The sequence below is a fragment of the Anolis sagrei genome, chromosome X (assembly GCF_037176765.1).
Source record: "Anolis sagrei isolate rAnoSag1 chromosome X, rAnoSag1.mat, whole genome shotgun sequence".
NCBI classification, from domain to species: Eukaryota; Metazoa; Chordata; class Lepidosauria; order Squamata; family Dactyloidae; genus Anolis; species Anolis sagrei.
In genome coordinates this window covers 33913649-33935858 of record NC_090034.1, presented here as the reverse complement: position 1 = coordinate 33935858, position 22210 = coordinate 33913649, and the positions used below count along the sequence as shown (strand labels likewise).

Genomic DNA, 22210 nt, shown 5'->3' with positions numbered 1-22210 from the left:
TTGCTTTGGTAACCCAGGATCACAATTTTTAATGATTTCTTCACATTGGCTTTATACAAGAATCAAGATAGCATGTATCAACAAGACATTTAAGTTGTCATTAAAAAAAAACCTGTACGTTTACATCAACAGAATTAAAATGAAATATAAATCTTCTCTACTTACAATCATTCTATACATCTCATCAGAACCAAAATCACACAATATAAACATTTTAGTTGTTAATAATGTAATGATACAGGGGGGGGGGGGAATCTTTAGAAAACTCTTTTTGTCTTAGGGTTGAATCTTATCATGAATGAAAATCAGCTGTGCGGGAGGAGGTCAAGGGGACATGACTAAGGCACCAACAGTACAAAGCAAATACAAAAGCAAAACAGTATTTTCGTAGGAGTGCTCTACACCGAAACACCACAAGAAAAGGCAACAAGATTAAGTAAGCCTTCTGCTGTCTTACAGAGTTGATTTTGGGGATCCAAAGGTCCCTTCGGATGTTGTATTTCTCCCAGGATACTGTTTCAAGCTCTGATTATATATCGGAGGCAGTAACATCGGTTACAAAGATGGACAATTACTAAGGAGCACTTGGAAGAACTCCAATTGCAGCAGGGCCTTTTAGTGTTTTTTTTTCAGTTAAAGCAGAAATTATTTCAAAGTTGTGTGAAAAAGGATTTTCTTGGGCGCCAAACTACAGACAGCTACAAACATATTTTCCCAGCAAACCTGGGACAATTTCAAAATTTTGCTTTAAAAACATAGAAATACAATGCAAGGGGCTAAAATAGTGCATGTAGGTATGCCACATTACTTTAAAAACAGATGTGCTCTGTTGCTTTGATATTAAGGCATACATTTCCCCGCATATAAGCATCTCTAAAAATGGAGTGTGCCTTAGAATTCTTATATATAAAGAAAGCTTCCCCCCCCCCCCCCCCCAATTGGTAGTAACTGAAATGAGTAGGCAACTTAGAATCGAAGAAATAAGGTATCCATCGCTGGAGTAATCCTGTCGAATGTACACAAACCAGTTGATGCTCCAGAATTGGAAACCCTCACTGGCATTGCTTGGTTAGGACATTATAAATATGCCACTGCACAGGAGATAGCAAGGGGTGGGTATGTGTTATGGGTTACTGATATGGCATCAGGTCTGATGCTGGAAGGGGCAGCATCAGGTCTGAAGCTGCCACCTCCGCTTTAGAAGGAGCTCCCTGCTAACCATGTTGGGAAATCATTGCAAGTCCTATGCAAGTACACTAGGGCAGAAAAACCAAAGATTTCAATCTTCATAAAGCAAGCATTACCTACCTACCTACCTATCTATATGCCAAAGTATGTGTGTATGTTTGTTGTTTGGATGTTTGTCCCATGAAGGCTCACCCACAGATCTGGACCAAACTTGGCACACAGACCCTTCCTGATCCAATTTAATATAATTGAGGGATCTGAACTAAAAGAACTACCCCTTTCAGACTCAGAGCAGGAGGAAAGGAAAGGAACCAAGCAGATTGGCATTGACTAGGGGAAGGATTGGCTATGGCAAGGTGGTGTCCCTCTGTGATGTCACTGGGGAAGAAGGGAGGTGAAGCGGATTGGCTGCTGATAGGTGACATGTGTATGAGGGAGGGAAGAAAGAAAGAAAGAAAGAGAAAGGAAGGGAAAATAAAGGGGGGAAGAAAGAAAAAGAAGGGGAGGAACTTTGCCATGGAGACATTGCGAGGTGGTCCTTCTCAGAGCTGAAGGGAGAAAGTAGCAGACATCCCAATGACAGGCGTCGCCAAGAATATATGCTAGGATTTAAATATTCTATAGCTGATACCACCAGCATCCACTTGCCAAAATCCCCTTGGAGCTCTCAAGTCTCACCTGGGTATTCAAGTTCAAGTTCACTTTATTAGAGTCAATGACCAGCTCACCTGGGTATTTAAATATAATGATTTCCTAGAAACATGCATTGCAAGGCTTCTTATGAGTAGCTTGAGGGGGAAAAATGGGCTTCAAAAGCAAAGCTCAGTGCAACAAAATCAGGAAAATTACTTACACTGCTATACATTGGAGGATCTTCTGTTTAAGGCTGGAATGTTTTGTCATCTTATAACGCTTACAGATTATGGGAATTCAGTGGAGGAGGTGCACCAAGTTGACCTGAATGAATAATACAATAGGGATTGTCTCAAAAGCTAAAGGAGAAGTCACCCCAAGAATAGTGACTAGTAACTCTGCACATGATCCATTCAATTCACAGTCCCAACACAGGACATTCTCAGATTAAGATGCAATATAATTGCATGCCACATTGGTGGTCTCCTTTCTCTGGAGATTTTGAAACAGAGGCTGGATGGCCATCTGTTGGGAGTGCTTTGATTATGTGTTCCTGGATGGCAGGATGGGGTTGGACTGGATAGCCCTTGGGTCTATTCCAACTTTAGGGTTCTAACACTGATAGCCATTACTTCAAAATTGTCTTTGAAATCATATCAAGAATAGTTGCATAAAGGTAGACAAAAGTGCTAAGGAAAAGGAAGCCCTTATGTTAATTAAACATTTTTTAAGTATTACCTTTGAAATGATCTCCTGTTCTGCCAAAATGAAAAACCTACCAAATGTGAAAATCTGAGCTCAATCCCATCCAGTGATTTCATAAAGCATTGCGAACCGCCGTCTGTTTGCACAGACATCACGCCTCAGAGAACTCTCTAGGACATGAATGCGAGGAGACTAAACAAAACAATAAAAAACAGCCTCAATAAAACCTGCTCTATTATGTTGCCGCCGTTAATGAGGCTAATCAGGTCGAGGCTGCAATGATCACGTAAAGCCTCGGGCAACATTCAATCCAAACCCAACTTGGCGTTTTTGGAAAGAGATGTTGCCTAGATACTGAGCTGCGTAGGAAGATACTGTGACCAAAAGCATTTTTGACGCAAGGACAGTCCAAGGATGAAACAGAGTTCTTGACCTCTGCCAAGAGTTGTCTGTGCAGTCATTGTCCCACTCCAATGTCCCTAACAAGTCTTTTAACAGTATAACGGACCATCCAAGTCCACAGAAAACATCCTGGGGAGGCAAACATGTTCAGTGAAAACTCAGGTTTAGTAGGTTAATCTCCCTATATAAAAGTCAACATATGTATGCATTTGTTTAAAGACTCCTGTGTGGCTTGATGGATCTGGACGAAACTTGGCACACAGACCCTTCATTACCTAAATTGAAATAATGGAGGGATCTGAATGAAAGACAACACACTTTTTGGGCCCAGAGCAAAGTGGGAAAGAAAAGGAAGGAAACAGATTGGCTGTGGCTAGGTGAAGTGGCCCTCTGGCATGTGATCAGGAAGAAACTGAATGAATTGGATTGGCTGTTGCCGGGTGATATGTATGGGGGAGGGGGGAGAAGAGAGAAGGATGAGGGAAGAAAGGGAGGAGGGAAGAAAAAGAAAAGGGGGGAAATATGAGGGGAGGGAAGAAAGAGAAAGAAGTAGAGGGAAAAGAAGGGAGAAGGAAGAGAGGGAGGAAAGAGGAAGAAAAAGGAGAGAAGTAAAGAAGTGAAAGGAAAAGGTATGAGGAGAAGGGAAGGAAAAAAGAGAAAGTTGATAAGAGAAAGGAAGGGAAGGAAAAGGATAGAAGAGAAGGAAGGAAGGAAGGTATACAAGGAAAAGCAAGTGAAGAAAGGAAGAACAGAAGGGAAAAGGTATATCAGAAAAATGGAGGAAAGACAGAGCCACAAAGAGAGCTTGCCTACCATTGTGAGACAGGCCTTCTCAGAGCTGGAGAAGGGAGAAAGAAGGTGGGTACTGGCCCTTCTGACACCCGGGCAATGCCTCAATAAACTTCCTCAAGATTTGATCAAGGGAAAGGTTGACTTTTGTAACGTGTAAGCATCTGTATGTGGCAGCCTAATCCTGTCTGATCATTAATGTAAGAATTCTAGATGTATTTGTTAGAGCAGTGGTTCTCAATCTGTTTTGGCCTACAACTGTCAGAAATCCAATCCAGTTTACCTGCTGTTAGGATTTCTGGGAGTTGAAGGCCAAAACATCTGGGGACGCACAGGTTGAGAACCACTGTGTTAAGAGAATATGCCTCAGTGAGTAAATGCACTTAGGGTTAGGATTCACTGAAAGCAGGTATAAGTCAACTGTGGTGGTTGGAGCCTGGGGTTACAATCCTATATAATTATTATTTGGGAACTGGCCAATGTCTGGGTAAAGGCCAAGCATCAGTCTAGGCTAATTAAAGTAGGAAATAAAATCAGAGCCGGCCATCAGCAAGTATCCTTTATTCAGCAGCCTGAATCTTAACTAATGTTTCATACAACAAATATAATTATGTGAATGGTGACTATAAAGATAAAAGACTAAAATTTGGATTGATTTGTTTGTGTTAGTAAGCCATCTTTGTACAATCTCTCCTTCGCTGCAACACAGCGGAGATATGTAAAGTTACAGACAAAAGCTATTTACCTGACTTGTCAGAGAGGCTTTCCCCAAACACACTTCAGAGGTAACGTTCATCAACTGTAGGCATGTGGCACTTAGACAATCATCTTTGCACAGAAAGCTGTTAACAGTCATGCGAGGGCACAGTCAGTTATCTTTAGCAAGGCAACATTTTCACCATGGAGCAGTGGGGAAAGTGAAGGAGGCACTGCACTGGAACAAGACAGCTAGTCAACTCCACTGTATGCAATGTCAGAAACAAATACTTGAAGTGATATAGGGTTGGTCCCCCCCCCCCCCCAAAAAAAAAGATTTGGATGATGTGTGATTTAGGGATAGCTTTGAATGGCACAGTCAGCCTTATTGAGTCGCTCCAATGGTTCTGTACCAGAGACTTAGAGGAACTGAAAGCACACAAGAAACCATCTTGAGAGGCTAGCATGCTATGGGAACAAAGATCAGTCCCAATTTTCCTTTGTCAGAGCCCTCAGCATAAAATGCAAAGGTTATGAAGATACTACAGGCATTTCACTGATATCCAGCCAAGACACACAGTAGTTTACAACATCCACAAGTTACTTCTGCAAATGAATACACACCATATGAAGGTGTTTTCACAAAAAGAAAAAGATCGAATTGGAGATCCTGTCCTAAACTACTATGTTGCCACTCCATCAAGCTTTGGTTTCCTAAAGAAATTGCGATAAAGTAAGTCTACTGGATAGAGTAGGATTGAGCCCTAGAAGCTTAGAACTGTGCCCTGTATCTTGTAAATATAATGATCGGATTTAGAGTACCCTTGAGATTTAAAATTGCACAAGTACCTCTTTTGTTTGTCATGATTTTGTTAGCAAAGGATTTCTAGAGGCCCTAAAAAATATTCTCCACTTGTTCATAAGCATAAAGGAAGTGCATGAGCAAGGCTTATGCTGTCAATCTCTCGGCCTGCACTGGGTGACAAAACCACTGCATGTGCCTAGAAGTGCAAAAGATGGGAGGATGCCACTGACTTAAAGTGCCCTAAACTGTAGCTTTTCCTTTTTTTAAAAGACCAATAATTTAAAAAAAACTAGGAAATAAATGGCTCCTGGCAAAAGCATCTTGGTCAGCCACCATCTCGGTAAACACTGGAAACAAAATTACTACACCTTTCAACGCAGAAAAGGAAGCAGTTCAAACAGTGTCAGCAGCAGATGCATATATGGAAAGACAGATCTGCAGAAAGGTCAGTAATGGAAATGACACCCAAGAATATCAGGAGCAATTTCAAGCATAAATAAAGACTCCGTTAAAAGCGAAGAAGCCGGGAGTGGCAGAAATTGGCCCTTCTGAATGGCTTGACGTAGTTAGTGGAGAAGCTGAAACAGGCCACAGTGTCCCGCCATAGATAAAGGACCAGGAAGAGGACCGCTACACAGAGTACCCCCAGCGCTTTATCTCCTTTTATCCTACAAACAGGAAAAACAGAGGGAAAAAATCAGACTAGATTTAATGAAGGAACAAGAGCTCCCCTATTCATAAACATGTTACATGGTGATGGTGTAATGCAAGGGAAAAAATGAGACATTATTGCGCCTAAGATAAGAATGGCTGCAGTAACAAGTTTGTAATACAATGAGATTTATCAAAGCATTTGATTTTGACGATGTTGTGCCTCGCCTCGAGCCACAGGGAGAGCCAGGTAATTAATTTATTATTATCATTATCATCATCATCATCCCACCCTATATCAAAAGGGCAGTGCAAACCATTTACGATTAGGACTTCCAACAATACTAGAATATAATATGAAAACTCTAAAAGCATCTTAAACATGGGCCAGTATAAAACAAACGGAGACATTTAAACCTATTCTTGCCCAAATATTCAGAAAAGTTCTGTAACATCTGTAAAAAGCTTGGCCTTTTGCATTTTTTCTACATGGGAAAGATGTTCCTGAGTATTCTCTGCACCATTTAAGGACTGTGGGTTGAAACAGAAAGCGACAACATCACTTACTTCTCCATAGCTCATTATTCCATTTTAGGAAACCTAGCCAAAGTCTCTGGGTGGATTATTTCTTTAGCTATTTAATTGCTCACCTGAGGCATTTGTTGATCACCTATTGACCCACCAGGAACCCTGGGATGATGCCCATTTGATAAAAACACCAAAAACACTACATTAAAAGTAGGCAAAGGCTCTCCAAGCCACAGCATCCACCTGGCCTTTCAAGAGCACACTTAAATTATAAGCCTGATCTTTCAGAGGGAGCACATGCCTCCCAGAACAGATTGCCTTCCCATCCTCAGGTTAACCTTCCTATGACCAATAGCACATCCATCTTTGCTGGATTGAGGCTCAATTTGCTCATCGACACCCAATCCTTCACTGCTTCCAAACAGCCGTTTGGGACTTCCATAGCCTCCTTGGCATCAGTTGTACAAGAAAGATGGCGATCACCAGCAAACTAATAACCAACTCCAAGGGGCTTCATGTAGATGATAAAAAGCAGAGGAAGTACTCTAAACCCGACAGGATAATGGCAGGAGACTGGAATCACAGCAGCATAATTCTTCCAAGTCCTGCATCAGCTAAATGACCCAGAAGGACACAATGATGAATGGCATCAAATGGCACTGACAAGTCCAGCGGAAACAGGGACACGTTCACCCTTCCAATTTCCAACATAAGCCATCCATTAAAGTGACCAAGGCTATTTTGATCCCACAACCAGCCTTGAATCTAGACTGCAACGGAACCAGATAATTCATCTCAAACTGGGCTTGGACTACCACTATTTGCTCTAAGACTTTACTTTTAAAAGGGAGATTAGAAACACGGCGATGGGGCCCAGTGAAGGTGTCTCCAACAATCATATTACAATTGCTTCTTGTACAGCACTGGGAATGAAGCCCTTGGTCCAAAAAAAAAAAAAGTATTTACAGTCTCCACCATTCAACCAGCCAGCCCTCCTCTGGCAGCTTTAATCAGCCAAGATAGAGACAGGCCAAAAAGATGAATGGCTGGCCTTACTTCACATTTGATTTCATTTTTTAAGTGTTTGCCTTATGTTATGACAACAAAGAGCAAATCCTAGCTAATGTAATATTTCACATGTTGTTAATGGGAAAAAAAATCAAATGTTGTATGTCTGTTATTCTCTTTCCCTCCCTGTTCAATAGAGACAGTAAGATTGAATGTACCCACGAGCCATTTAGCATCTGTATCCTGGCTGGAATCTGGCAGTTTCCTCAAAAATAAGGTCTTTAAGTTTTTCCTTCGGCAAGTCGTCTAGTTCCATGTCAAATTTGAAAGGTGCTTCTGCTACAGGCTTGAAAAAGAGAAAACCAACATGAAAATGACTTCCTTTCTTTGTAGCCTCAGCACATTCCTTGAACTCAAGAAAGTTACAAACAACTCTAATACAGTAAGCTCACTTTAGATGCTTACTATTGAAAGCTCAATTTAAGGAATTTCAGTTATTTCAAACAGTCAGGATAACAATAAAAGAAGTTCTCATACCTCATCACTTGGATCGTAATACTGCTCTAGATATGGATGGGCCAAAGCTTCTTCAACTTCAATTCTTTTATGAGGGTTGAAGGTCAACATTTTGTCCAATAAATCAAGAGCTGTAGAGAAGTTGTTAGCATTAGTTCAGACTTATAGAAAAACAGTGCTATAGAAAAACAGCTAACTTTTCATTTGTACACAAGTGCATTCCATGGGAGACTTCACTCCTTCAGCGCAAAGTATTAAGAACAGATCACGAAGAAAAGCCTCTCAAATCCATCCTGTCTTAATGAGAAAACATATGAGATGCCTCGAATATGTGTGCACATGTACACGTGATTAGTATTTGGATCCTATTTCCACAGCTAGGAAGTCAAACTGATCTCTCCCCTTGCTGTCTTGCTTTAAAAACATAAAGTCCAGTTGAAAAGAATAAGATAAAGGCTTGATAAGCAATCAGGTCAATTACCGTATTTCATCACATAATAGTCGCCACTGCAAAACTGTCACTCCCCCATTTTTGTGGTGGCAAATTTGGCATTATATTCCTTGCATAATAGTTTCAGAACTGTTTGGGACTGATTCTCCCTCCCTTCCACATTCCCTTCCCCAAAGTCAAGTACGAAATAGAGGTCTCTGAAGCTCCGCTCTTCCCTTCTTCCTCCAGTTCCGATTTTGTAAACTGCCTTGCCTTCAGAGAAGGGAGGGAGAATCAGTCCTAAGTGGCTTTGCAGTTTTAAAAAAGAAAAACGGAAACAAAACTTTTTGAGGCTGGATCATTCCTCCTCCTCCTGTCTCAGAGGTAAAGAAGTTTAAGAAAATCTAAAATTGGAGACTCAAAGGCAATTTTCCACTGCGTGAGGTGGCACCCCTTTTTCCAATATGTGTGGCTATTATGTGATGAAATACAGTATATTGTGAGGAACTAGGACCTCATCCATAGGTAAAATTCAGAATTCAGTGAGCACAGCCAATGGATTTATGGGAGCTATAGTATCTCATTGGCTCCAGGTCACCTACTCCTGGCTATCTTATAAAACTCTGCTCTGTGATATGAGGGTTAATGGAAAGACAGCATGCACATCTACAGGATCCCAGCCTCCTATAACCTTTTATCTTATTGCTAGTAGTACTGCACTGTATTTCTTTACATTTCATCTTAACAACGATCTTAACAGATTAGAGAGATGGGCCAAAACTAACAAAATTAAATTCAATGGGGACAAATGCAAGATACTCCACTTAGGCCAGTGTTTCTCAACCTGTGGGTCCCCAGATGTTTTGGCCTTCAACTCCCAGAAATTCTAACAAGTGGTAAACTGGCTGGAATTTCTGGGAGTTGTAGGCCAAAACACCTGGGGACCCACAGGTTGAGAACCACTGACTTAGGCAGAAAAAAATGAAATGCAAAGATACAGAATGGGGGATGCCTGGCTTGACAGCAGTACATGTGAAAAAAATGTTTAACTTGTGGACAACAAGTTAAACATGAGCCAACAATGTGATGCTGCATCTAAAAAAGCCAGTGGGATTCTGGCCTGTGTAAATAGAAGTACAGTGTCTAGATCCAGGGAAGTCATGCTACCCCTCTATTCTGCCTTGGTTAGACCACACCTGGAATCACACTGTGTCCAATTCTGCGCACCACAATTGAAGAGAGATATTGACAAGCTGGAATGTGTCCAGAGGAGGGTGACTAAAATGATCAAGGGTCTGGAGAACAAGCCCTATGAGGAGCAGCTTAAAGAGCTGGGCGTGTTTAGCCTGCAGAAAAGAAGGCTGAGAGGAGACATGATAGCCATGTATAAATATGTGAGGGGAAACCACAGGGAGGAGGGAGCAAGCTTGTTTTCTGCTGCCCTGGAGACTAGGACGCGGAGCAATGGCTTCAAACTACAGGAAAGGAGATTTCACCTGAACATTAGGAAGAACTTCCTGACTGTGAGACCTGTTCAGCAGTGGAACTCTCTACTCCCAAGTGTGGTGGAAGCTCCTTCTATGAAGGCTTTTAAACAGAGGCTGGATGGCCATCTGTTGGGGGTGCTTTGAATGTGATTGTCCTGCTTCTTGGCAGGGGCTTGGACTGGATGGCCCATGAGGTCCCGTCCAAGTCTATGATTCTATCATCTCTTGACATACCTTTGGCGTCAGCATTTGGAAACAGCCTGTTCCACGGCACTTTGTTTTTGTACGGTAGAGAAAGCAAATAGTTTCTAGCTTTCAAATTGATTATACAGTTCAGGTCTTCTTGAGAAGGAGACCCAAGTATTCCTAAGAGAAAATGGGAAAGCATGATTACCAAAACAAAACAAGTCTGATGTAAGGACAGAAAGAAACTGTGTTAGACTTGATGGTTTAAGAGATGACAAAGCTAGGTTACTTTGGATTTTGTTTGTTCTTGGAAATCAACAGTTTATTTATGGGTTTTGTACATACAAGTGAAGAGTCCTTTCGCTAAAATAATAACTATCTTTCCTCAAGAACACGGAAGTCTCAGCTTACCAAGCCAAACTGTATTGTTCCCCAGTGCAAAATGGGTAAATGTTGCTGGGGAATGAGCAGCCAGCAGTTACCTAGCAGACAGTAGTTTGACCACTAACACATAGGTCAGTCTTAAGATCATACCATTTATGCTATTCTGGAATCTTTTCACTTACTTTAATTATCACTTAGACTCAAATCTAAGAGTCTTGGTGAAAGACTTGCTGGAGAAGTACTGATGGTAACGGGAGCTTTGGAAAGGAGAATTCTCAAAATCATCATCATAGGCTACCACTCGCGTCTGAGTATGATTGCCTTCCAAGTGCAGAGTCTTGGCGGTGGATTTATAATTGACTGTAGAAACCAATTCTGGGTCCGCATGTTCATTCACAGTGAGGACATACATTTCCAGATGGAAGGTTGTCTCAACAAGGGTTGGCTTGATAAGCCTTCTTCCTCTTGGCATGTTTCTCCCTTTTGCCTTCCATTCGTGCCTCTTCAAATTCTGCAACACTGCTGGTCACAGCTGGCCTCCAGCTAGAGCACTAAAGGGTCAGGGCTTCCCAGTTCTCGGTGTCTATGCCTGTTTTAAAGGTTAGCTTTAAGCCCATCTTTAAATCTCTTTTCCTGTCCACAACATTCCATTTTCCGTTTCTGAGTTGAGAGTACAGTAACTGCTTTGGGAGACAGTGATCGGGCATTCAGACAAGGTGGCCAGTCCAGTGAAGTTGATGGCAAAGGATCATAACTTCAATGCTGGTGGTCTTAACTTCTTTCCGAATGCTGATATCTGTCCGCCTGTCTTCCCAAGAGATTTGCAGGATTTTTCGGAGGCAATGCTGATGGAATATTTTCAGAAGTTTTGAGTAACGTTTGCAGATGGTCCACGTCTCGCAGGCATGTAACAGGGTTGGGAGGACAATAACTTTATAAACAAGCATCTTGGTATATCTACAAATGTCCTGATTCTCAAGCACTCTCTACTTCATTCGAATAAGTGCTACACTCACAGAGCTCAGACGGTGTTGTATTTTGGTATCGATGTTGCCTTTTGTGGAGAGGTGGCTGCCTAGGCAGCAGAAATGGTCAACATTTTCTAACAACACCATTAAGCTGTATTTCTGGCATTGCAGAGGGATTAGCTGGTGCCTGGTGAAAGAGCACTTTGGTTTTCTCAATATTCAGTGAGAAGCCAAGCTTTTCATATGTGTTTGCAAAGGTGTTTAGGGAAGCTTCTAGATCTTCTTCTGAATGAGCACAGACTACATTATCATCAGCATACTGGAGTTCAGTAATAGACGTTTTTGTGACCTTACTTTTGGCTTTCAGTCTGCTGAGGTTAAAGAGCTTGCCATCTGTCTGATGGGTTATTTTATTGGACAATATTTATTTAACCTCATTCTCAAAATATACCTCCACTAAAATATGACATGATTGTTATTAATCTTATTCTGAAACGAGGAGCGGTTCTTAAATAAGTTCATGCACACAGTCTTCTTTCCGACCATTTTCCGGTTCCAAATCCCAGAGCTTTACTTGAGATACATCCTACATGAGGTATTTCTTTCTAAAGGCTGATAAAATGTTTTACACTTATTTTCTCTCTTTTGAGTTCAATACGTAAGATTAAATTATGGCAAAATTCTCTCTTGCAGAAATCAATTTAATAACAGCTGTAGCTACTTACTGGAAATGATTTATGAACATGTGACAATTTGGTATTTAAAATCTATCAAAAGAGCACATTTAAATCAAACTATGAAAATGATGTTAGCTCTTGCTTGTTTCTTCCAATGGAGATTGAGCAGCATATGTTCAGATAGTCTTGCAAAACTAGAAAGAGTATGCTGCTCCTTACAAAGCAAGAATGCTGAAAAGGATATATTCAAAATAAAAATATGAACAGTGAAACTCAACTGTTCCTATCAAACCTGTCCACTAAAGAACCAACATGATAAATCTTTCACTATGTATTTAATACAAACCTTACCCAGAATGTGGTTCAGCTGATCGAGATAGTGTTTCCCTGGAAAGATGGGTCTGTTGGATAACATCTCTGCCAAAATGCAGCCTACAGACCAGATATCAATAGATTTGGTATAGCCCTACAGAAAGAAATCAGGGGTGTGTGTGTCAGTGCTTTGAAACACTTACTATATTGTTATGTACTCTATAGTTCAAGAGTGGTAAATTATGCTAATGCTGCATTTCAGGACTCTAGACCTGGAGATGACTCAGAACTTTACATAACTGCTGTTGAACAATGAGGCAAGCGCTGTGCCCAAGGAAGAGAGAAGCAAAACAGAGCACACATTACCACACAATGTATGCACAATTACTCAGAAGACAGTCCTACTGGGTTCAGTGAGATTTATTCCAATATCGATGCATATAGTACTATGGATTCCATAAACTTTTTGATAAGTAGCTTATCCAACTGCTGCCATATTAAATGCACACTGTTGACTTCTGTAAAAAGATTCATAGGCCCCCACTTCCCCTTTAATGCACTGGACACGGACCAAGAATCACCACTGTTTCAGATGACTGTAAAATTAAGCAAACCACACACAATATAAATGTCCCTAATTGAAAATGGTCTATGGCCAATGGCGGCCCTTCCAACCCTATGGTTTAAGTACTAAACTAATGATTTGAAATATACAAAGCATAAGACTAAGAAAGAGTACAAAAATTAAAACATGGTTTGCTGAACTTTTGGACCAGGACTTTTTGAACCCCACAACTGCTAAGCTTCAAATCCCTCCTGTGATCATAGCCTTGCCTATTTTCCCCCCAGAACTATGATTCAAACCTATATGCATTTATCAAAAGCACTTCTCACTTCCTAGCCCTTTAGCACATGTGTGAAAGTGTGCTCTTGCTGGTCTCACCAGCTCCTTCTCGTCTCACACCACTGATGACTGAATGTGAGCAAACATATTGGGAATTAAGACACAAGAGATTGAGATACAAAAAGAATGTAAGGATGGAATATTTTTTTTTAGAAAAAGACTATTTTCTTCTAAAGCTAAATTGTAGCAGCACAAGCAGAAGCACAGGCTCAATCTTGTTTTGGGAAGGCAAGTACATTACAATACAGTTATATACCTAAGATAGCAAGGTTTCCTTTAACAAGTGGCCCCAACTATGTGGTAAGTTCTCTAAATGGTTCAACAATTGGTTGGGGCAGGAAGAACAGTTGTGAAAGCAGCACTTTCTCTGAGGTTGTGTAAGTGCCACCAATTGTCGCATAAACACACACAGATTGAATCCTTATTCAATCTGGATGCAGTAAGCAGAACTAGTCAAGTAATGTACAATAGTCAAGCTCAAGGCCATAGCACCTGTTGTACATCAGCTGTGAAATCGTGGCACTCAGTGTAATTACACTGGCATTGATAGGTATTTGTCATATTGTCAAAGGCTTTCATGGCTGGAATCACTGGGTTGTTGTAGGTTTTTTCGGGCTATATAGCCATGTTTTAGAGGCATTCTCTCCTGATGTTTCGCCTGCATCTATGGCAAGCATCCTCAGAGGTAGTGAGATCTGTTGGAACTAGGAAAATTGGGTTTATATATCTGTGGAATGACCAGGGTGGGACAAAGAACTCTTGTCTATTGCAGCTAGGTGTGAATGTTTCAGCTGACCACCTTGATTAGCATTTGATGGCCTGGCAGTTGTTTGGTGTGGCTTGTTAGTGCCTGGGGGAATCTTTTGTTGAGAGGTGATTAGCTGTCCCTGATCATTTCCTCTCTGTTGTTTTGCTGTTGTAATTTTAGAGTTTTTTAATACTGGTTGCCAGATTTTGTTCATTTTTATGAACAAATTTGTCCACATGCTTATGGATTTCAATGGCTTCTTTGTGTAGTCTGACATGGTGGTTGTTAGAGTGGTCCAGCATTTCTATGTTCTCAACAGATCTCACTACCTCTGAGGATGCTTGCCATAGATGCAGGCGAAACGTCAGGAGAGAATACCTCTAGAACATGGCCATATAGCCTGAAAAAACCTACAACAACCCAGGATCTTTGTTGTAGTCAGTGTGTTAAGCTCAAGGGTGCAGCTCATGTACACAGAAAATTAAGAATTGAGGCATGGAGTTTGCAAGGAGGGAGAGACGGGTAGTCAAACCATGCAAACCCAAAGGAACTGTTAAGAACAGCATTGTAGTCAATCAAAATGACATTCTACTGCAAATCAAAAGCACAAAGATTTCAATCAAAATGTCAAGAACCCTTTTAGGGATAGTGATCACCTTTGAATTCAACATGATCTCAGGAGCTCGGTACCAACGCGTGGCCACATACTCAGTGAGGAAACCAGTGTGGTCATGATCTGGATCTGCGACACGAGCCAATCCAAAATCACAGACCTAACGTTAAATAAGACAAAATCGTTGTTATAAAAACGTTCTTCTTTTCAACCATATTATTCTTGCTAATCAGGGTCCTCACAGATTCGGAAGCTGTAAGGCAAACTGTGAATCTGCACTCAACGCTTCAGACTCTGCAGCCTAGCTGCTCCATGACAACAAGCAGGTTCATTTTTATGTCCCATTTTCAGCACTAGGGAAAGTGAGATAGCATCTAAACCTACAAAGAGAGCGAACAAATCTGAAAATGTAAAAAAGGTGAGATCTCAGACCTGTGAGCAAACAAGCTTCAGTTTTTGTTGCCCAAATCCTTACTTGCCAAATACTATGCCAAACAGATCCATAGTAAATACTCATCTTTCTCCCTATTCTGTTTCCTATACTTGACTACAACATACCCCGTTTAAATCTATATAATTCATTTCGTTTTTTCCATGAAGAATTATTTACCAATGTTTGGAAGCATAGAACAAATTACACATAGTACATAGTCCTATGGGAAATATATTCATGAACCTTAAGATCGCAAGTTGTGTTCAGCAGCAAGTTGGAAGGCTTGAGGTCACGATGCAGCACATTGGCTGAATGGATATATTTCAATCCTCTCAGGATTTGATAAAGGAAATAACAGATGTGATCATTACTAAGATGCTGGGTCTTTAAGAGCTTGTAAAGGTCTGTCTCCATGAGATCTTGCACAATGTATCTGTACATCAAATTAAGGCAAAAGCACAAACTTTTACTTTAAAAATAAACTTTTGACTGCAAACACTGGAGCTGTGGGAATTCCAAGTCCTTGAAAAGATTTTCCCAACAATTCTCAGAAAAATCAGAAAATATACAGAACTTTTAAAACATTATTTATTTATTTTACTCTATTTGTGTGCTGCCTTTCTCTACCCCGAAGGGGACTCAAGGAGGCTTTACATTTGGCAACTATTCAACGCCTTTGAACAACAAACAGTTAAAATACATTAAGTTAAAGATTAAAATTAAATCCACATTAAAAACATATAATAGACAAAGATGCACATAATCCACAGCAAACATCCTAGAATACGGAAGATTATTTTCAATAGTATGAATGACAGTGGCACCGAGATGAAGGTGTAACTTTGCAAGAAGACAAAGTTACAAGATTTGGGGTTTGACCCACTAATAAGTATCAGCAGGCTTAATTCTGTAGCTAGAACAGAAAAGTAAACCTTTTTGTCTATTCAGTATCAAAATCCCAATAAGAATTAACTCAACACAGACAAACATCAGAATGAAGGGAACAACAGGACATATCTTTGAAGGATACACATCTTTCATTTGATCAGTTGTCGGAGCTCTGATGATGTCATTGATGCCAATAATATTTTCATGCTTGAAACGCAAGAGGATTTTGATTTCTCGCAGAGTCCTCTGGCAGTAAGTCTGGTGTTCAAAAGGGCTGATCTTCTTTATTGCCACCCGAACTTTGTTGACATTGTCATAAGCAGAACTGGAAGAGGAGTTGTCAATATTATATTTTTAAAAATGAAAATTCAGCCTCTATAAAGCCAGATCCAGACATTCAAGATCGACATGCATGATGATATCATGGCAATCTCAATATGGTCATATGAGTAGAGGGTAAAGTTTCATCTTTGTAAGATGCCCTTGGTACTGAGACTTACAGGAATTACACAATGTCTCTGCCTAATCCTCATATCTCAATCAATTTAATAAGGTCTTACAGACCCATCTGCAATTTTGGAAGGGCTGTTATAAGGAGGGACAGGAATATCTGCAAGTATTTGCATTTAATTCACAGAAAGCACTATTCGTTTTAGGGCCAACCAAAAAGGAGCTCAGGTACATTACCAATATAATTATCTGCTTTCATAAGCTTAGTAGATCAGGTTTTTAATTGTCCTAGTGAAGTGGGCTCTCAGCCACATAAAAGGATACAATACATTTGTTCTCCTTTTACATGCCAAATGACACCGTTTTGCTACAGCAGACTAACCCAGTTACTCTTCTGGATGCTACCATCACAGTAAACTTTTGCCACAGAAATAAAAATGGGACAATTCACAAATGCAATAACAGGACACCGGAAAGCTGACTTTTCCCATACATTTAGCTAGATCGATCTCGTCTAAAACCGCTTTCGCTCTTGACCAGGTAAAAGTTAGCCCCTTCCTGCTCCAACTCTTTGCCAAGGCTTTTTTCGGATGGGAAAAGCTGTCGTCTGGAAATCTGCCCAAATACTCACAAGACCGATTAAAGGTTTTCTTGTAAGTATAAAGCAGGACAACGGACAACAGCCTGGAAGCCAAGCTTCCACTTTCGGAAAATAATTACAAAGCATCATTTATGATCGAAGCCTAACAATTACACTGCTCATAATGATTGCCCTAAACAGAAAGTTAGCACACAATCATTTGAGAGAAAAAACAGCTATCTTAAGCTAGTGTTCGCCTTCAACATCTTCACTTAATCAGTAGGATGCCCTGCTGTGACAAAGGAGAAACAATGTTTTTCAAGGTTTTCAAGCAGAGTTATCTAGCAAAAAACCAAAAAAATTAAAGATGTAACTAATCGGATTGAACACAAAAAGTTTTCAATAATCGATATGTTTTTTCAAATGCTATCACAGGTTTTCCTGGAACTGAAAGTGTGAGACTCATGGATCAAGCCCTGGTCTCTGGAGCTGCAGTTGAACACTCATAACTTCTCTTCACAATGAACCACAATTTAAACCAGGCTATTTCCGAAAGGAAAAACCTGAATAGAAAGTGATGTGACCTTACAACAGGTTTCAAAACAGAGGAAAGGAAACGAAGAGGAGTCGGTGTGGGGTAGCGGTTTGAACACTGGACTAGGACTTCAGGAGATAAGGGTTTGAATTCCCCCTTTTAGTTATGGAAGCTCAGCGATCTTGGAAAAGGCACATTCTCTCAACTTTAGGAGGAAGGCCAAATTAACCCCCCTCTTGCAGAGATCCCTCTTTGCTTCTTCATCCAAATCAACAGTAGGCACCAAGTGACTGAAAAGTGTCACAGGGCTAGAAGGCAGGCACTGGATTGAGGAAGAAAAATGCTAACACTGGGCTGAGGGCTCTGCGCAAAAGCCGAATGATCAAAACAAATGCATGCCACCTTTCTCGATACACCCTGCAAAACAGCAGGTGCATACGGACATACATGGGCACCACCTCTACCCTTTTACATGCATCAGTGAAAACTCCTGGCTATTTAAATGGCACTGATGTCTATGGCACTAAAAAGTTATGGCTTTGGCATATGACTAGATGTTGGAAGTGGCATTGAAACCAGTAAATAAAAAGATTGGTGATTAGGCATACTTATAAATACACAATACACTACAAGCAGAATAGGATTGTATCAGTAATTAGCTTCCAATTTTTTATTTTGTTAGAATAAGATCTCGTCTGTATGAAAATCACTAGTTCTTATACTTTCTTATCCCAATCTTACTTTAGTTCCTTCCATCACAACATAACAATTAATAAATATAATATATCGTACTGTTTGGGGTAAATTCACCTACCCCAAGTGCCGGTATATGTGAGTTAACTCTATACTCTTGATAACGCATTGACACTGCAAGACTCCAAAACATCAGTGATGGCATGCCAAGTACTAATCAGAGAGAAAGATAGCTCAGAAGCCATTCTTTTGCACCTTACTGCTGGAACCCTCAAACCCCTATTTCTACAAGTAAATATATAACACTGTATCACAGTTTTTTATCTGCTGCAAAGCTCATAACATACTAAATAAATATGCAGTGTGCGCAAGACTTGATGGTATCAGGTTTTTTTAAAAAAATCTTACTTCCCTTTCCATGCATCTAGGTTATTGCTCAAGTCAGGAAATAGTTACTACTGACGAACATTCATCAAAAGCCAGCTGAGGACGTCCTATCTCCACTCACTTTTGCAGCAAGTAATTACAAAGGAAATGGCGAGAAGCAACATCAGAAAACACTGAAAAGACATATCATGTTCTTTTTGAGGAAAGAATGTTCAGGGAATTGGGGCGAGGAACTAGCTCACGTCTTTCATATGGTAACCATTTATATAATAGGGGATCAGGGGTTCTTCACTACACTTCTAGAAGATTTCCTTCACCCCAGAAAACTCTCATACCACAGACACAATACTTAACACAAAGCGTGTTAACTGAAGGCAAAGCACACACAGCCACTTGGTTTTACGTGCACAATCTGCAGAACGGTTATGCAACTTCTGGGATTGTGTGTTTATACTGGTTTTGAACTGTTCCCTAGCATGTCTTTAGCTGAAGATAAGGGAGTAGTTGATATTAAGGGCACGGCATATAAGAAACTCCGTCTCGGTCTGAAAGTACACAATAGTTAGGTGAAAAGACACAAATCCTGCCCTCAAGACAGCAATCTTACATACCTGGGAGTATGTCCCACTAAATTCAATGGTACTAACATTTTGAAGAAACATATTTATGTCATAGAATCAAAGAACTCGAAGAGATCGCAAGGGTCATCCAGTCCAACTCCCTTCTGTCATGCAGGAACATATAATCAAAGCCCTCCTGACAGATTGCCATCCAGCCTCTGCTTAAAAACCCCCAGAGAAGGACGCTTTAAATAGGACTGGAGTGCATGCAAGTTGCCAGATGTTGGAGTGCACCTCTTTGACATTCATTCCTCATCAATGATCATACTGGGTTTACAAGACTTTAAAAGCTGCTTTAAAGGTAAGGCATCTATAAACTATTAATGATCTTTGAACATCATATAAAAGGGACTATAATCATGGCGCGTGTTAAGGTAATGCATATCCTGCCATCGGGAACTCAGTGGGATTTACCTTTAATTATAGTGCTCATTGTAGTGGTTTGAGCATTGGACTATCATTCTGGACATCTGGGTTCAAATCCCTGCTCAACCATGGTGACCCTGGGCACGGTAGAGACTCCTTCGTTGGAGGCTTTTGAACAGAGACTGGGTAGCCATCTGTCAGGGGTGGTTTGAAATGCAATTTTCCTGTTTTTTGGCAGGGGCTTGGACTGGATGGCCCATGAGGTCTCTTCCAATGCTACAATTCTATGTCACACTCCTCGTGCCTTGGGGTCACCATGGATCAGAAGCGAATGGAAGGCACACAGCAAAACAGCCATAGGAAAGTATTTAAAATCTACACTGCAAACACACATTTACCTTTGAGGGAAACTCAGCCACTTCTGGCACGACTGTTTTGACAACAAATATCACAGCTCACCAATCTTGGAGTCTATACAACAAAGCTGAGAGCAAGTGCCTTTGTTTAAATGGGATTTGGGACACTGTGTTTGGGGGATATTAATGAGAGAACTTCATAGGTCATGCAAGAAATGCATCATGAAAATGATAAAATAGGATGGAAGTGACCGCTGACTAGGTGTCTTCAGCATTCCCTATCACAGACTCAACCGTCAATTAAAATATTTTCTGAAAAGCCCCCAAAGCATACCTTGATGTTTCCATTTTATATAAGAGACCCCGTTTCACTACACTGTTATATATATACTGGGAGGTGAGCATCTGATGGATCTGGATGCTGGAAACCATCCTAAGGGCCTGCCTGATATGTTTTGGGAGCAGCACCACGCTGACAAGAACACCTTGTGCAGGAAGGTCAAGAAGGCTGGCTTTCAAACCAGCCAAGCAAGGTGCCTTGGCCCCCTTTACCCCAGAGAAAGCCCCACAGGGCAAAGGAGGATTCATCAGAGAATAAAAAGCACCGGATTCCAGATGTTAGCATCTTCAACATTTTTGTTGGCTCCCACTGAGGCACAGGTGGCATCTACACTGTAAAATTCATGCAGTCTGATGCCACTTGGACTGCCCTGGCTTGATACTATGGCATCAAGGGAGTTGCAAAAAGGTGAAGACCTTGAGAAACTATAACTCCCATTGCCAGGGCCGTTCAAATGGACAGTGACACTGGGGAACAAATTATTATTATTATTATTGTTGTTGTTGTATTTATTTATACCCCGCTTTATCTCCCCAAAGAGGAATCAAAGAGGCTTGGCATAAAAGCATTCATAGACACTTTAAAATATACACATATAAGTAAAGGTTTTCCCTGACCAGTCCAGTCATGTTCGACTCTGGGGGTTGGTGCTCATCTCTATTTCTAAGCTGAAGGGCTGAAGTTGTCCGTAGACGCCTCCAAGGTCATGTAGCCGGCATGACTGCATGGAGCAGTGTTACCTTTCCGCAGAAGCGGTACCTATTTACTCACATTTGCATGTATCGAAACTGATACTTTGGCAGAAGCTAGGGCTAACAGCAGGAGCTCATTCTGCTCCATGGATTCGAACCGCTGACCTGGTCAGCAAGTTCAGCAGCTCAGCGGTTTAACACGCTGCGCCACCAGGGGACCATACACATATACAAACATGAAAACAGAATTAAACACAAGCAGCACTAACAAAAAATCACAGTTAAAATCCATTGAAACATATTCACAGTATGTTTGGCCACTTGGCCCCACTTCAAGTGCCACGGAGTTTTGGGAGTTGTAGTTTGACAAGGCCTTTTCTGCCTTGTGGGCCAAAAAAAAAAAAAGAGGGCAAGGGCCTCACCGTGCTGCAACTTTAATCTCAATTGTTATTTTGAAATACTAATTATGTTTAATGCTGTTTTAGTATGGAGAGAAACAGCGGGATATAAATAAACATAATATTTTAAATTGTATTGTAATGCTGAACGCTTTTACTGTTAGACACTTTGCGTCTCCTTATGGAGAAAAAGCGGGATAGAAATAAACACCATCATCACCACCATTCCCAGGATGCCAGAGAGCCATAAGTTAGGGTCCCACTGCATCCTGGGAGATGTAGTTTGGGATTCGTAAGCAGAGAAGGCTACAAAACTCCCAAACTCCCAGGGCTCCATATAACAGGGAGCCGGGGGTTTCCCCTTGCATCCTGGGAGGTGTAGTTCGACGAAGTCCTCGCCCTCTTTGGCCTCGAGCAGGTCGAACTACAACTCCCAGGGCGGGTCAAATGGGGTCCAGCGCCAAAGCGGCGGGCTCCTTACCAGACCATGCCGTAGGCTCCTTCGCCGATGTAGGAGAGGTTGGTGTAGCGGGGCCCCACGTCGAAGGCCTGCCCGCGGACCATTTCGGGGCCCCCGGCCGGGTTGGCCCCGCTGCCCCCGGCTGCCCCCGAGACTGCCGCCATGTTGGAAGGATGGAGAAGACGAAGCCAAGGAGCGAGGAGGAGGAGGAGGAAGGCGGAGGAAGACACAACCCGACGCCGCTCTGAGGGGGAAAAAAAGAGAAAAGGAGCAACACCGAGTAAGACACGTCCACCTTCCTCACCCACCGCCCGCCGCTTTGAGGGAAGCGGCAGCTCAAAAGGAAAGAGGGCGGAGCTTCCCCACAACCCCGCCTCTCCGT

At 41.4% G+C, this 22210-nt stretch overlaps 1 protein-coding gene across 2 annotated transcripts; it reads right to left on the bottom strand.

Annotated features, from left to right (window-relative positions):
• On the bottom strand, positions 1–22210 carry MAPK1 (mitogen-activated protein kinase 1). Of its 2 annotated transcripts, none has more exons than XM_060785907.2 (9): positions 21850–22210; positions 16094–16276; positions 15307–15496; positions 14674–14790; positions 12405–12519; positions 10073–10204; positions 7943–8052; positions 7624–7751; positions 1–5886 (listed from the first exon to the last, which is right to left on the bottom strand). In XM_060785907.2, exons 1-8 carry the CDS (start codon positions 21990–21992, stop codon positions 7635–7637), a joined length of 1107 nt encoding a protein of 368 aa, XP_060641890.1. In that variant the 5' UTR covers positions 21993–22210; the 3' UTR covers positions 1–5886; positions 7624–7634. The 2 variants fall into 2 exon arrangements, with proteins under 2 accessions (XP_060641890.1, XP_060641889.1); XM_060785906.2 differs by having other exon boundaries at positions 7628–7751.